The sequence below is a fragment of the Corylus avellana genome, chromosome ca8 (assembly GCF_901000735.1).
Source record: "Corylus avellana chromosome ca8, CavTom2PMs-1.0".
Taxonomy (NCBI): domain Eukaryota; kingdom Viridiplantae; phylum Streptophyta; class Magnoliopsida; order Fagales; family Betulaceae; genus Corylus; species Corylus avellana.
In genome coordinates, this window is record NC_081548.1 from 24,040,335 (window position 1) to 24,054,751 (window position 14,417).

At 36.6% G+C, this 14,417-nt stretch overlaps 4 protein-coding genes across 5 annotated transcripts; 3 read left to right on the forward strand and 1 right to left on the reverse strand.

Annotated features, from left to right (window-relative positions):
- The first annotated feature begins 1,120 nt into the window (after positions 1 to 1,120).
- Positions 1,121 to 5,436, forward strand: LOC132190225 (pentatricopeptide repeat-containing protein At1g20230). 2 transcript variants are annotated; one of them, XM_059605147.1, is made up of 3 exons: positions 1,121 to 3,584; positions 3,723 to 3,982; positions 5,019 to 5,436. In XM_059605147.1, exon 1 carries the CDS (start codon positions 1,199 to 1,201, stop codon positions 3,467 to 3,469), a length of 2,271 nt encoding a protein of 756 aa, XP_059461130.1. In that variant the 5' UTR covers positions 1,121 to 1,198; the 3' UTR covers positions 3,470 to 3,584; positions 3,723 to 3,982; positions 5,019 to 5,436. The 2 variants fall into 2 exon arrangements, with proteins under 2 accessions (XP_059461130.1, XP_059461129.1); XM_059605146.1 differs by having other exon boundaries at positions 1,121 to 3,982.
- A 550-nt stretch (positions 5,437 to 5,986) lies between these two features.
- LOC132190485 (E3 ubiquitin-protein ligase ATL23-like) lies at positions 5,987 to 6,744 on the forward strand. Its single transcript, XM_059605490.1, has one exon. The coding sequence runs from the start codon at positions 6,218 to 6,220 to the stop codon at positions 6,602 to 6,604; it is 387 nt and encodes a 128-aa protein (XP_059461473.1). The 5' UTR covers positions 5,987 to 6,217; the 3' UTR covers positions 6,605 to 6,744.
- A 550-nt stretch (positions 6,745 to 7,294) lies between these two features.
- LOC132191063 (uncharacterized) lies at positions 7,295 to 8,479 on the reverse strand. Its single transcript, XM_059606083.1, has one exon. It carries the CDS (start codon positions 8,477 to 8,479, stop codon positions 7,295 to 7,297), a length of 1,185 nt encoding a protein of 394 aa, XP_059462066.1.
- Positions 8,480 to 10,319: 1,840 nt separating this feature from the next.
- LOC132190577 (E3 ubiquitin-protein ligase ATL23-like) lies at positions 10,320 to 11,169 on the forward strand. The gene has a single exon (XM_059605612.1). The coding sequence runs from the start codon at positions 10,493 to 10,495 to the stop codon at positions 10,877 to 10,879; it is 387 nt and encodes a 128-aa protein (XP_059461595.1). The 5' UTR covers positions 10,320 to 10,492; the 3' UTR covers positions 10,880 to 11,169.
- Positions 11,170 to 14,417: the final 3,248 nt, after the last annotated feature.

The window sequence follows — 14,417 nt, forward strand, 5'->3', positions numbered from 1 at the left end:
TTACGAGTCATGTAACAAATTATTAGTCATAAATGTAATATGTCATGTTTGAGTTATGAATATAAGATTATATAGGTAAATCATAACCCAATTAATTTAACTAAAATCAGACATTTCAACTCTAACCCCCAATTTCATATTAATTTGTGTCAAATTCGCAGACCGTGTCAAAATTTACAAATATCATAAAAGTTTATGATTGCAGTTCTTGAAGTGACTAAGAGGATTCTTGGCTGCTAGTGTCATCAAAAATTCAAAATAATCCCTTTTTATAATTATAATATTATATAAGCTAACTTCATTACAGCCCATGCCTCTATTCAATCATTTTCTTCTTCTTTTTGTTATTAGATATCTATTCAAGCCAACATTGAGTTACTGGCATTTGACTTTCGAAAAAGTCAAATATTCAATTGTTGCATCATTCGATTGGAAGAGGCTTAGAGCCTAAATTTTTTAATGTGTAAGGTTTATAGTTTTGGAAGTCTTTCATCTTAGACTGGAAAATATTTAATTAAAATAAAATATGATTAGAGACACAATTCGAACTCCCAAGCTATTGATTCATATTTTGTTAGATTATCATTTATTTCAAAAAATTAAACTAATGTAAACGATTAAATTTAATTAATATTTTAATATATAACATTTTTGTTTTGAAAAAAAAAAAAAAAAGGCTTATTTTTTCTTTTCTTTTATGACTTCAATTACTTATAACTATTTAATAACTTAATATTATGCTCATAATTTAGCCTATAATTGTTTTTAAGAAATGCTATAGTTCAATAAAAAGATAATTTTTTGTCCATAAAAGTTCTAGGTGGCAAGAGGTTACAAGCTCTATCAGTAGGTTGAACCAAAGCAACTATAAATGGAGCTTATATCTTCTTACTACTTAGGACTTTTATGTGTTAAAAATGATCTTTTTATTGAACTATTGCATTTCTAGTTGTTTTTATCGTGATTTAAACAGGTGACGTGGTGTTGCTCTAAACAAATTATTAATGATTTAATAATTTATTCAAAAAGCCCTAAAATTATTGGACGTTAATTTGGTTAAACCCGGATCATAGCAGATAGTCTCTGTCTCTCTGAAGTATGATTCATGGTGGATGTTAGATTCTATACGTAGTATATTGCGGTAAGATTCTTTGCCTAAAGAGGTAAAGTTTGGGGACGTAACAGCGAGAGAGAAGCCATGATGAGGCAAGCTCTCCAACTGTTCGACAACTTTCCTCACACAATCCTCCAGTGCCTCGATTCGACTACGGCTTCTGTATGCCAGGCGCGACAAGCTCATGCCCACATCCTCAAAGCCGGCCTATCCAACCATGCTGATCTCACCACCAAGCTCCTCTCTCTCTACGCCAATAACCATTGCTTCGCCGAAGCGAACCTCGTCCTTGACTCTGTCTCGGAGCCCAACGTATTCACATTTTCTACCCTCATCCATTCGTTTTCAAAACTCAGTCGATTTGGTGATGCGCTCCGTGTTTTTTCTCGAATGATATCTCATGGTATTGGGCCTGACGCACATGTTTTCCCTAGCGTCTTCAAGGCTTGTGCTGGACTACCGGCCGTGAAAGCCGGGCAACAGGTTCATGGCATTGCATCGGTATCTGGGCTTGCTTCGGATTCGTTTGTCCGATCCTCATTGTTCCATATGTATGTGAAAAGTGACCGTGTTAGAGATGCCCACAAGTTGTTCAGTAAAATTACTCAACGGAACGTGGTGTTATGGAGTGCTTTGATTTCTGGTTATTCTAGACGTGGATGTATAGACGAGGCGAAGCAGCTCTTTAATGAGATGAGGGATACGGGTGTTGAACCCAATTTAATATCGTGGAATGGTATGATTGCGGGGTTTAATCATAGTGGTTCATATACTGAGGCGGTTTTCATGTTCCAAAAGATGCATTTAGAAGGTTTCCAGCCCGACGGATGTAGCATTTCTAGTGTTCTTCCTGCTGTAGGAGACTTGGAGGATTCAGATATGGGTATCCAAATTCATGCCTATGTAATTAAGCAGGGTTTGGGATCAGACAAGTGCGTTGGCAGCGCACTTATTGATATGTATGGGAAGTGTGCCTGCAGGTTGGAAATGTCACAAGTTTTTAGTGAAATGGAGGAAATGGACATAGGTGTTTGCAATGCCTTAGTTACGGGGCTCTCACGAAATGGTCAAGTTGATGATGCTCTGGAGGTATTCAGGAAATTTAGGGTCCAAGGGATGGAACTGAATGTCGTGTCTTGGACATCAATGATTGCTAGCTGTTCTCAAAATGGGAAAGATATGGAGGCTTTAGAACTTTTCAGAGAGATGCAGGTCGTGGGGGTGAAGCCAAACTCCGTGACAATCCCTTGTTTGCTTCCAGCTTGTGGTAATATTGCAGCACTATTGCATGGGAAGGCATCCCATTGCTTCTCTCTTAGAAGGGGGTTCTCTAATGATGTGTATGTGGGCAGCGCATTAATTGATATGTATGCAAAGTGTGGAAAAATCCAATTGTCTCGGCTTTGTTTTGAGAAAATGCCCTCCAGAAACTTGGTGTGCTGGAATGCAATAATGGGTGGATATGCAATGCACGGGAAGGCTAAAGAAACTATGGAGGTTTTTGACTTGATGCAGAGGACAGGGCAGAAGCCGAATTTTATCAGCTTCACTTGTGTATTATCTGCCTGCAGCCGGAATGGCCTGACCAAAGAAGGGTGGTATTACTTTAATAGCATGTCACAAGAGCATGGTATCGAAGCTAGAATGGAGCATTATGCTTGCATGGTAACACTTCTCAGCCGTGTAGGAAAACTTGAAGAGGCTTATTCTATGATCAAGAATATGCCATTTGAACCTGACGCTTGCGTTTGGGGTGCTTTGCTTGGTTCTTGTGGAGTTCACAATAATGTGACTTTAGGTGAGGTTGCTGCACGGAAACTCTTTAAGTTAGAACCAAGAAATCCAGGGAACTACATACTTCTGTCAAACATTTATGCTTCCAAGGGCAAGTGGATCGAAGTGGATAAAGTAAGGGATACGATGAGGAGTATGGGTTTGAGGAAGAATCCTGGCTGTAGTTGGATTGAGGTCAAGAACAAGGTACACATGCTTCTTGCGGGAGACAAATTGCACCCTCAAATGGACCAAATCATTGAGAAGTTAAATAAATTGAGCATGGAGATGAAGAAATCGGGTTACTTTCCTAATACCAACTTTGTTCTCCAAGATGTGGATGAACAGGACAAAGAGCAGATTTTATGTGGGCACAGTGAGAAGTTAGCAGTAGTTTTGGGGCTTCTGAACACTAGTCCAGGTTCTCCTCTTAGGGTCATTAAGAATCTAAGAATATGTGGTGACTGCCATAATGTTATAAAATTTATATCCAGCTTTGAAGGGAGGGAGATTTCTGTCAGGGACACCAACCGCTTTCATCATTTCAAAGACGGAGCCTGTTCTTGTGGGGATTATTGGTAAACTTCTGAAATGGCCAGCTGTGAAAAGCTAGTTCACACCATAGAGTATTTTTCAGCTAAACAAAACAACGAGATGAGATGAAGGGAGATGAAGTGCATTGACCCTAAACCTGAAGGTGAGGCAACTAACTGCCACTTTAAAGTTCAAAGTAGGATAAACAGTTCCATCTTTAAATTTTGCCCCCGAGGTCTTTTTCGAAAAACACAGAAAATTAGATAATTTTCAGAAACATTCAATGCTTTCCTCCCAGCAGGCTTGAAATCCCACCCTTCCATCCTCAGATCGTTTGGGCTTGAAGGACCATTTTCTGTGCTCGTTTCGATCACCCACCTAGGAATTTTCTATCCAAAAGAAACACTTTTTGGATTGAATTATCGAGAGGTGAAATGCCAGTGATAATGTAGGATTTCTGCATTGCTATTGCACCTAGTACATCTACTCAATCATGCTGGAACACAGTTATGCCGGAATCTAAGCAGTGCGAATTATTGTGTACAACATGGTGCTAAACAGGTAAAAGTCTTCTGAAACTGTTCTATTTGATCTCTTTTTTCTTTTTGTTGGTTTTGTAGCACGTTTGAGTAAATGCTCATATCATAAGACGAAGGGAATTTTTTGAATTTCCTACAAAGCATTATCATTTTGCCACAAGCTGCCACTTTCTTTTAAAAACTGATACAAAATTTCAATATCGTATGGTTAGTTGGCTTGCTTTCTGTTTCTAGAATTTTATTTTTGGAAAACTATCCTTGCCCTTTCAAATTATCGCTCATTCTTTTGAATATCTCTAAACTTAAAAAAATGACAACCGACCCTCGCAGTTCGAGGTTACTTTATTTTTTTGTTAAGCAGAACTGAAATCACCCCATGTGACCAATGTTGACATTTCCTGACCATTATACCCCACATCATATGACTGAAAATGCAATTGTGCCCTTTAATTAAAAAATAAAAAATAAAAAAAATCCACCACATCCTGGTCATGGTGGAGGTCATAGAGGACCCACTTCAATGGCCAGAGAGTCAGAGACCCACGGCCTCCCCTGGCTATGGAGTAACCATAGAGATTCACAGCTTGGCCATGGATCTCTCCCCCTTCCATGGCTGTGGAGGTTGACCGGCCATAGTTGTGATTTTTTGTTTTGATTTTGCTTCTTTGGTTTTGTTTCCTTTTTTATATGATGCAAGGCTATAGACAATTTCAATAAAAATTGACACGTGTAGGTCACGTGGCATGATTGCTGTCTAACTTAACTGAAAATGCTAACAAACAGAATAATCTGAAAGTGTTGCGTAGTTTTTGGAGGGGTCGATTGTCACTTTTTAAAGCTTTTGGGTGTTTATAAAATAATGTCCATTCAAAGGAGCTAAGTGTATTTTCTCTTCCTTTGTTTTTTTTTTTTTTTTTGCTAAGCTATTTCTGAAACCTTGGTTTCAAAGTCCTCTGGGAATTGATCCATATAATTGTAATGAATTCCTAGGAGTGTGCGCTATGCTACATATGGTTACATGTTCAACATCTGACTGCTTTATTTATGAAATTTTACAGGTGGAACTTATTACAAAATCCTCTAAAAAATTGTTATTTCAGATTGTGTTCCACAGACATGTCTAAGTATTGGATTGCTTGCGCAACATATGGATGGCTTTCTTTATGGAATTGCAAAAGCTTCGGTCTACATATCACTGGTGATGTGTCCACTTCTCTACCCTTCTTGATATCAGATACAATTTCTTATTCAAGTTAGAGATTAATTGAGTACATAGAAGAATCTTTGTTGGAAGCCTGAGATAGCCTTTTTGGCTCTTAGCCTTGCTGCAAAATTTTAGCTGACACTTTACTTCATTTTTGCCCCTCTTGTTGTTTCAATCTATGGATATTGGAGAGTTTAGTGTAGAGCTCTGTTTGTCTTTTTGTCTCGCTAATGAATTACAGGCTAGTTACAAATGCTAGACACATTCAACCTTCGATATGCCAGGTGGGCACTAGTTTATATTAGATTCTAGTATTTTTTGTTTTTGTTTTTTTTTTAATCTCTTCTTTTTTTTTTTAAATATGTTCACACAAGAGGTGGGAAGAAGATTCAAACTAGTGACCTCCTCTTCATTAGGCATGGTTTCAACCGATTGAGCTATCTCTTGGAGATTTTTTTTTTTTTTTTTTTTAATCTCAATGCAATGTTTTATACAATACATTTTATTTGGATTTTGGACGTTGATTTAAAATAAACGATTCAAATTATATAATAAATAAAAGATGTGAGTAGCTAAACCAACTCCTTGTCAAAGGGGATAGTAGGGCAACCTCCAATGGCCAGATTAATCTCCACATATATATGTACGATCCTAGTTTTTAGAAGAAAAATGTTAGGTGTTTTTTTTGTATTTTTTTTTTGATGTATTTCAAATTTTAGGGGAATATTATTTTTTTTAAAATCGAAGGAGAAATATAAGGACTATTTTTTTTAAAAAAAAAATAATATTCAACTGGCTTGATTTCATTTCCCTATATATAGCCATTCCCCATAAAAACCAATCCATGTCAGCTTCAACCCCCACACTTTCCCACCTCAGGTTCTCGCCACCCAAACACCAACCCAGATTGACAACCTAACCCCCCAATGTAAATCCCTACACATTCCCATAACCCCTTAACCTGCGCTATGGTGTCCATTACGCTGCTTTACCCATCACGGTCACCTGATCTCTACCAACCACCCTAAAATTACACCAGAGCCCCACGAAACAATGATGGTTTCGATTTTCATGGCCCTTCTCCTACCGTGCGCCGGCACAGGCGTGGTGTTCGTACTCTACATCTGCTTCTTATGGTACACGACGAACCGCCTGAGTGAGCCACCGTTCTCGGTCAAGCCGGTGGCAAAGAACGGGCTGTCGGCGTCAGAGCTGGACAAGCTGCCCAAGGTGACCGGGAAAGAGCTGGTGTTGGGGACGGAGTGCGCTGTTTGTCTTGACGAGATCGAGAGTCGGCAACCGGCAAGACTGATTCCCGGTTGCCACCACGGGTTCCATGTACAATGTGCGGACACCTGGCTTTCTAAGCACCCGGTGTGTCCGGTCTGCAGGGCGGAGCTTGAGCCTAATCTCTTCAATGCCCCTGAAAATCCATGCTAAGAAGTTTGAATTAATTTTTTTTTTTTATAAGTATGCTAAGAAGTTTGAATTAATGTTATTTGTTTTTTGTTATTCATTAATTTTTGGTTGATGATAATGTTTGATCCCTAATGCCTTTTCATACACGATGATCTGATTATGTTTTGTGTAATGGTTAAGGTATATATTTCTGAGCGTGCCTAATTCATCTTTTTCCTTTCTCTTTTTTTTTTTTTTTTTTTTTTTTTGGAAATGGTTAAATTCATATCTAAGCGGAAGTGGTCAAATCTCATTGCATCTAATTGCAGCAACGATTTTTAATATTAGTATTATTGAGTTTAAGATTACTTTATTTGGGTAGAAAGAAATTCTTTTGATTTAGGGTCCGTTTAAATCTGGGGTTTCAAAACGTAATTTTTTAAAATACAGTTAATCGTTCGGTAAAATTCGTAATTTAGCTTGCAAAGTCATTTGATTTTAAAAACAACCATCACGTTTGTATACATAATTTTTTCCAAACAATACATTTTTTTTTTTTTTAATTTTGTTTAAAGTCACTTTTGATCTACAAGAAACATTGCTCTACAATGTCAAAGCTAAAAGCACATATATTATTCTACAAGAAACACTAAAAGCACATAAATTTGCTCAACAATGTCAAAGGAACTCTACAACATTGAATGTCAAAGGAAATGAAAGATTAGGAATGTATTAAGATTCATCATCTTCAGAAGAAGAATGCAATAAATGACCCTTGTAAGCTACCAACAATTCCTCTGCATGATCTCCAAACTTCACTATGAACTTCGCCAAGAATTTCTCCTCTGTTAAATTCATTGTATGAATAAAACTTATCTCCCTCTTCAACAACCTTTTGGACTTCAAAATCTGCAAAACCATGTACCGCGGAATCACTCTTCCCTCCATGCTATGCATTAAACACAAAGGAGAACGAACTATCACCGACTTTTCCAACTTAATGGTATTCATGAAGAACTCCATTCCAATCTTCAACTTCTCCTCAGAGGCCCTAAGCAAAGAAGGCTGCTTGCGAAACATTTCCATACATTCATCCGAAGAAAACCCCGAATTCCGAAATAATTCCAATTTCCTCGTGAAAGTCTCACTGCTCATGCAACTAACCGTGTAAAGTGCGTAAACCAACATCCTCGAATTCAAAGAAAACCCCATATCTAAAGCCCGAGAAACAAGATCTCTAAGCTTGGATTCCTGCGTAATAAAAAGCCAAGGCTGCCTAGTCAAAAGCATCGAGAGCTGTGACCCAACGATCCCACAACTCTTCAAGAAGGCAATGTTGCCCACCAACCTTGATTCAGGGTCTCCCCCCACCACCGCATTGCACCGGTTCAGGACCCGGATAAGGTCTTGGTTATTCTTATTATTGCACAAGATTTTCTTGAGAATTTCAACGCAGGGCACCAATCTTCTCTCCAAACTGACGGTCAAGACCGAGGAATTCTTGGAAATAAACTTGCCCAGCTCAGAACCCACGAGACCCAGATCCTGAAAAAACTCGATCTTGGGCTTGAGGGTCTTATCGATATTAGAGAACAGTATTTGGGGGCACACACGGACCGCGGACCGAATGTGGGTCTCGGAGAATCCGAGATTTTGGAGGAAGAGAAGCAAGGATTGGGGCTTCTCAAGGGATTTGACCCGATCAAAGCGGGTCGAGATTGAGAGGGCTTGGGTTTTGGAGAATTTTAAGTTGTTGATAAGCCAATTGGTAATGGGGAAGTTCGTTTCTGGGGTGGGTTTGGTGGATGAAGAAAAAGGATGATAGAAGAGAAAGAGAAAGGGTTTCGTTGAGTCTGCAAGAAACCGCCTGTGGAGCTCATAAGGCGAAGGAATGGAGAGTGATTTGAGAGACTGCATTCAAAACGTGATTAGGGGTTTAGGGTTCAGTGGATGCTCATGTTTGGTATCTGTTCCTTGGAGCCGTTGAACAAGGAACAAGTCCATCATAGGGAGCAAGAAAATTTACGGGAAGGCTCCGATGAAGTGACGACATTCTTTTCCTATTGGGTTTGAATCGTTTGATCTGATTTAAAACTAAAGGAACTGAAGGGTTTTTAGATTGGTTTTTTATGGGTTTCGTAGGCGGAAAAGCAAGCCGCTCACGCGAAACGTCTTTTTCTCTTCTCCTCTCTCACCACCAGCATTCGAAAAACAAAAGCCAAGAAGGAAATTTTCTTTATGAAAGGGTGATTTCGACTTTTCAGATTACAAGAATTACAAAGAGGGTGCTTGTCTGCTTGGGATCTTTGGTAATGAATTTTGTTGTCAATTTTTTATTTGAATAATAATAAACTAAAAATTAGTTTTAAATTTTTTGTGAGAGAGACCATGCTTAGAGTTGTTTGGTAATAATTATTTTTTAAAAAACTTGACTTTTTTTCTTTATTTTTTTTAGAGAAATGAGAATTAAGAGAGATGGTTATCAAACCGGGCCGTTCTTTACATCTAAGGGTTTAGAAGAGGCTAGTTATCGGTTGTTTTATTGAAATGTAAAACACTTTCAAATTTTGAACAAAAAAAAGAAAAAGCAAGCTGGGAACTCGAATATAAAAACAAAGAAACCTTATTCTCCTCTCGACTTCTTCCGCATGTCAAGTTTGGAAGAAAAAAAACTCCCAGCTTTTGCAAGCCCTCTTTGGCTCATGCCACAATGGCCTTCAAAAATCCCGTGGATAGCCCCTCGCACTCCTCTTATTGTTGCCATACGACCGTCATTTACTATTGGATATTGATTTAATGATGATGTTACGTGAATACGATGATAGAATTTAAATTATGAGAAAACTTAGACCTTGGATTTTGAAAAAATCTAGACTTTTATAAATTTTAAAGAAACCTAAAACCCTTTTTCAAATTCAAGGTTTGTAATTAATTATGCTTAATTTATTAATGAGCTTGATGTCTTTAAATATACAATTACAATATATAGTGAAAATAAAAGACTAAGTAGAATAAATTACTTTAATGATAATACTTTTCTTTAATATTTAAATTATAATCTCTACTTCTAATGTTATCTATAAAAATAACATATTATCTTAAGGTATTTTAATCCTAAAATACCTCTATTAGACCTCGACAAATGATTTCAAAAATTACGTACAAAATTATATAAATGAAAGTGTATATAGCATTTCTCATCAATTAAATGTCATATATGAAGTAGGTTGAATCCTATATTTTTGTTAATCCTAATAAGAAAGACAATAATATAAAAAAAAATTTGACATTGTTTTTCATCGCTTTGGTTTTCGGTTTTGGTGAAATTGCATCCTCTCGAACAATTCAGCCCACAGAACAGCTTGGGCTATGGATGAAATATGAGCTTCCACTCTCAAAGATCTGTCAAGATTTTGATTGCAAATTAGTAGGAATAAATTGTTTTATTGGAATATCTCAAAATCTTAAGAATTCATTTTGATACAACATACAATTAATTAATTGTAAATCATGTAAACCGTAAATTACTGTAATTAATTTTACATTTTTCTCTCAAAATTACCAAAAATCTAGGATTATCATATTTTCTTCGTAAAATCCGGATGGGTAAATGAAAAAAAAATAATAATAATAAATAAATCTGGCTTGATTCCTTTTCTCTATGTATATATATATATATATATATATATATCACTTAAAAACAAATCCACGTCAGCTTCAATCCCCACACATTACCGATTGAGGTTCGCGCCACCCAAACGCCAGCCCGCCAGATAGATTGACAACCCAACCCCCCAAAGCCAAAGGTAAAAATCCCTTCACTTTCCCATAACCTGTTAACGTAGGCTATGGTGTCAACTACGCCGCTTTACCCATCACGCTCACCTCTCTACCAACCACCCTAAAATTAAATCACAGCCCCAGGAAACAATGATGGGTTCGGTTTTCCTGGCCCTTCTCCTACCGTGCGCCGGCACAGGCGTGGTGTTCATAATCTACATCTGCCTCTTATGGCACACGGCGAACCGCCAGAGTGAGCCACCGTTATCAGTCAAGCCAGTGGCCAATGACGGGCTGTCGGCGTCGGAGCTGGACAAGCTGCCCAAGGTGACCGGGAAAGAGCTGGTGTTGGGGACGGAGTGCGCAGTTTGTCTTGAAGAGATTGAGAGTCGGCAACCGGCTAGACTGATTCCCGGTTGCCACCACGGGTTCCATGTACAATGTGCGGACACCTGGCTTTCTAAGCACTCGGTGTGTCCGGTCTGCAGGGCGGAGCTTGAGCCTCAGCTCTTCAATGCCCCTGAAAATCCATGCTAAATAAGAAGTTTGAATTAATGTTTTTTGTTTTCTGTTATTCATTAATTTTTGGTGGTAAGTAGGGTAATTAGCTGCTTAATCTGGCAAATCTCCGCCAATTTCGTCCCAGATGAGCTGGTGGGAAGTGGTGGCAAGCTGGCGACTGTTGGGAAGCCAAGCCAAGTGTGCGCACAAACCAGGGGTGATCCTTCAGGAGGACTCAGTTTTCTCGATTTCCGCTCCTTTCGTATATGAGAAGTAAATTATCTTTCATTATTACTAATTTTATTATCAGAACTCCACAAACAAAACAGAAGATCAACCATTTAAATTTTCTTTTCCAATATCCTCTATATTATTTCATTTTTTTTTTAAAAGGAGTGTCGATATATATATAAGTAATGCAATAAGTCTTTCTAGAGTCTTCTTACAGTTATTTCAAAGGTGATGTGACTTTTAAAATTACTGTTAAATTTAAGATGTGATTTATTGACAATCACATTTAAGATAACTGTAGGAGAATTCTAGGAAGACTTATAGTATTACTCTCTTAATATATATATTGACTATAAGATGAATATTATCCATTTTAAAAGAATTTGAGAGAATCTTTGTTTGTATTTAATATTACATACCATGTCATATTGTTTGAAAAATTTAAATAACATGTCAATATATTTATCATATTATACGGTTAAATTTGTGAAATAAATCTTTGACCATAAAATAATTTTAAATGATCTTTCACTATTGGATTCTCACCTTAAAATAAGCAAAATGTTTGGATACTACACTTTTTAATATAATTTTCTTTACAAATTAATGTGATAGTTCATAATTAGTAAAATAATTAAGAGTGTATGATTGACAAGTAAATAATTAACTCATTTCTATAAATCTGATGTAATGTGGTCTCTCAATTAAAAAACTAATTTCAATGCATTAAATGTTATATGAATCACATCACATTAGCTTTTGAAAGATAAAATGGGTAAAGGGGTGAAGTATAATTAACTAATTTTTATAAAGCTGACGTAACGCAATCTCTCAATTAAAAAACTTATATCAATGCATTAAATGCTATAAGAATCACATTACATCACATCAACTTTTGAAAGGTAGAAGGGATAAAGGGGTGAAGTATACTTAACTCATTTTTATAAAGCTGATGTAACGTGATCTCACAATTAAAAAACTTATTTCAATGCATTAAATGCTATAGGAATCACATCACACATCAACTTTTGAAAGATAGAAGAGGTGAAGGGGTGAATTATATAGAATTACTCAATTAAATGATAAGTCAATTTTTATATTTCATTATTTAACCAAGAGGTAAATTATATAGAATTACTCCAAAACTTATGTGGCGTAGTTTCTACTATTTATATATATATGAACCTCTATATGTCAAATGTTATGAGAGACTACGCCACATAAGCTTGTAGAAGATAAAGAAGTGATGTGGGTGATGCATAACATTACTCTTTAACCAATTATAAATTGTTACAACAATTTGTAACGAAATTTATAATAAGAACTATATTCTTAACATCACTATTCCAATTGAATTAGTAATTAAGAATATTCAATCCCACCATTCGAGACCTACTCAAACAAATTGCTCCTATCATGCTTTTCTCTCAATTAAGTACCCAAATTAACCATAATTCGGGTATCTAATTGCAAGAGATTTCAATCTATACGAGATTATGATCCATACATCTAATTGCAAAGATATTTTGAACTGTGTACTCAAATTGCAACCTTAAACACGTGCCTCAACAATCCTCTCTCGAAGACGTGCACATCACCTTCCGAGTGAGGGCAGCTAGAAGCTAGCACTCACGCAATGCTTGTTATCGTTTTAATTTTTCTCATCTGTCAGCCTCATTGGTCACGGGGTTATAACTCGACTATAATGTCAACTTTATTATTCTGTTATTTTGAAATATATATAATTTTTTGTAGTGTAAGCTAATGTTTCTTTGATTTCGTACCTGATTCTTAATAGTTTTTTAAAAATTGGGAGTGTGCTCTCTTGGGCTGGGCTCTCTTTCTCAGTAAGAATGTGGCATTTTTAATCACAACGAAGTCTAAAAGAGGGGATTGCAGGACTCGGCTACTCCCCATATTTTGGACTGCTTGGAATAAATAAACATAGAATGCCTCAACCCCAGTGGAAATGCTATCTCACAACTGTAAGCCCATACAAAGTGTCCAATACACAAAATTGTATAAATAAATAAAATTTGCTTATATTCAAATTATTATGTTAGAAACTACAATAGTCTCAATCAACCCTCAGACAATCATTATTTATTTATTTATTTTTTTAAAAAAAAATGAAGGGTTGGTTGGAATTTATTTACAATATGCTTTTTCCGGCTCTTTATTATTATTATTATTTTTTATCTCTATTCTTTTTTAGGACCTCCATTGTGAGACCCAATGGCTCCCACTTTGAGAAAGGGCTTTAAGCAACAAATCTCTGACTGGCATGAGGCCCAATCGGGCTGTTTAAAGTCGTGTAGGTGCACGATGGGGTCCCATGATTCCCATTTTTCTGCAGCAAAATTCCGGCTCACCCCTGTCTCTCTCTCTCTCTCTCTCTCTTCCAAGAGATTCACCCATTTTCCTCTCAGGGTTGATAAATTCATTTAATTCAGTCTATTCAACCGATAAATTTTAATCAAACTGAAAAGAAACGTGTGAATTGTTCTTTTATAACCCCTTTTTTTTGGGCTGATTAGAAAAATGTTGGGACAGCACAATTTTTTGTATAGTTTTCTTATTAATTTATATTTTTATGAAAGTAATACTCTTTACACATATTTTTTTACATTTATTTTATAGGGAGTAAATGTCAAAGCTTGACTTTTATTACCCCTATTAGATGCCAATGCCATGGACCAAACATAAATCATTAGGCTTAGAAAACAATGCATTGAGATAGTTGAGCTCCACCGGAATAACTTTTGTGGCCCAGTCCTTGAACACGCAACAGTACAGGCGTGTCACCAAACCACGTACCAAGCACCACGTGTTCACATCTCAACGTACCACCGTTGCCTTTTTAGCTGGCTTTCACAGCTCACGGACCGCAATCGATTATTTTACAAAGAGGGCAGCAGCTTTTGGCTTTCGCTAACTTCAACACGGCACTGCAGGGACACGTGGGCTTCGAACGTTGCGCTCCTGGCCCTTCTTCTGGACCCACTGTGTTCTTGTAATTATTGAGGTTTCGAGTCAATCCAACAACCTCCTAGGCTATGGAATGTCGCTTTCCGACACGTGTGTGCCATTATTATTTTAAGTCTCGCCTAAGCTTCCAACTTTTTTCTTTTACGAAATTAAGAAAGATTTGGCGTACGTAGGTGCGGTAAAGATTTCTTACATTTATTTTACTTTTTTTAATGGTTTTAATTTAATTTTCAATTTTTTTAAAACGAAAATGCTTTTAGATAAAAATAAATGATTTTTTATTAATTATTTGGTTTATATAATGTAAATAATATAAATTCTAGCTTTTTTTTTTTTTTTTTTTTTTTTTTTTTTT

Bases quoted from the DNA above. Each gene is read 5' to 3' on its own strand.
- LOC132190225 (XM_059605146.1), top strand. From the start codon at position 1,199: ATGATGAGGCAAGCTCTCCAACTGTTCGACAACTTTCCTCACACAATC.
- LOC132190485 (XM_059605490.1), top strand. From the start codon at position 6,218: ATGATGGTTTCGATTTTCATGGCCCTTCTCCTACCGTGCGCCGGCACA.
- LOC132191063 (XM_059606083.1), bottom strand. From the start codon at position 8,479: ATGCAGTCTCTCAAATCACTCTCCATTCCTTCGCCTTATGAGCTCCAC.
- LOC132190577 (XM_059605612.1), top strand. From the start codon at position 10,493: ATGATGGGTTCGGTTTTCCTGGCCCTTCTCCTACCGTGCGCCGGCACA.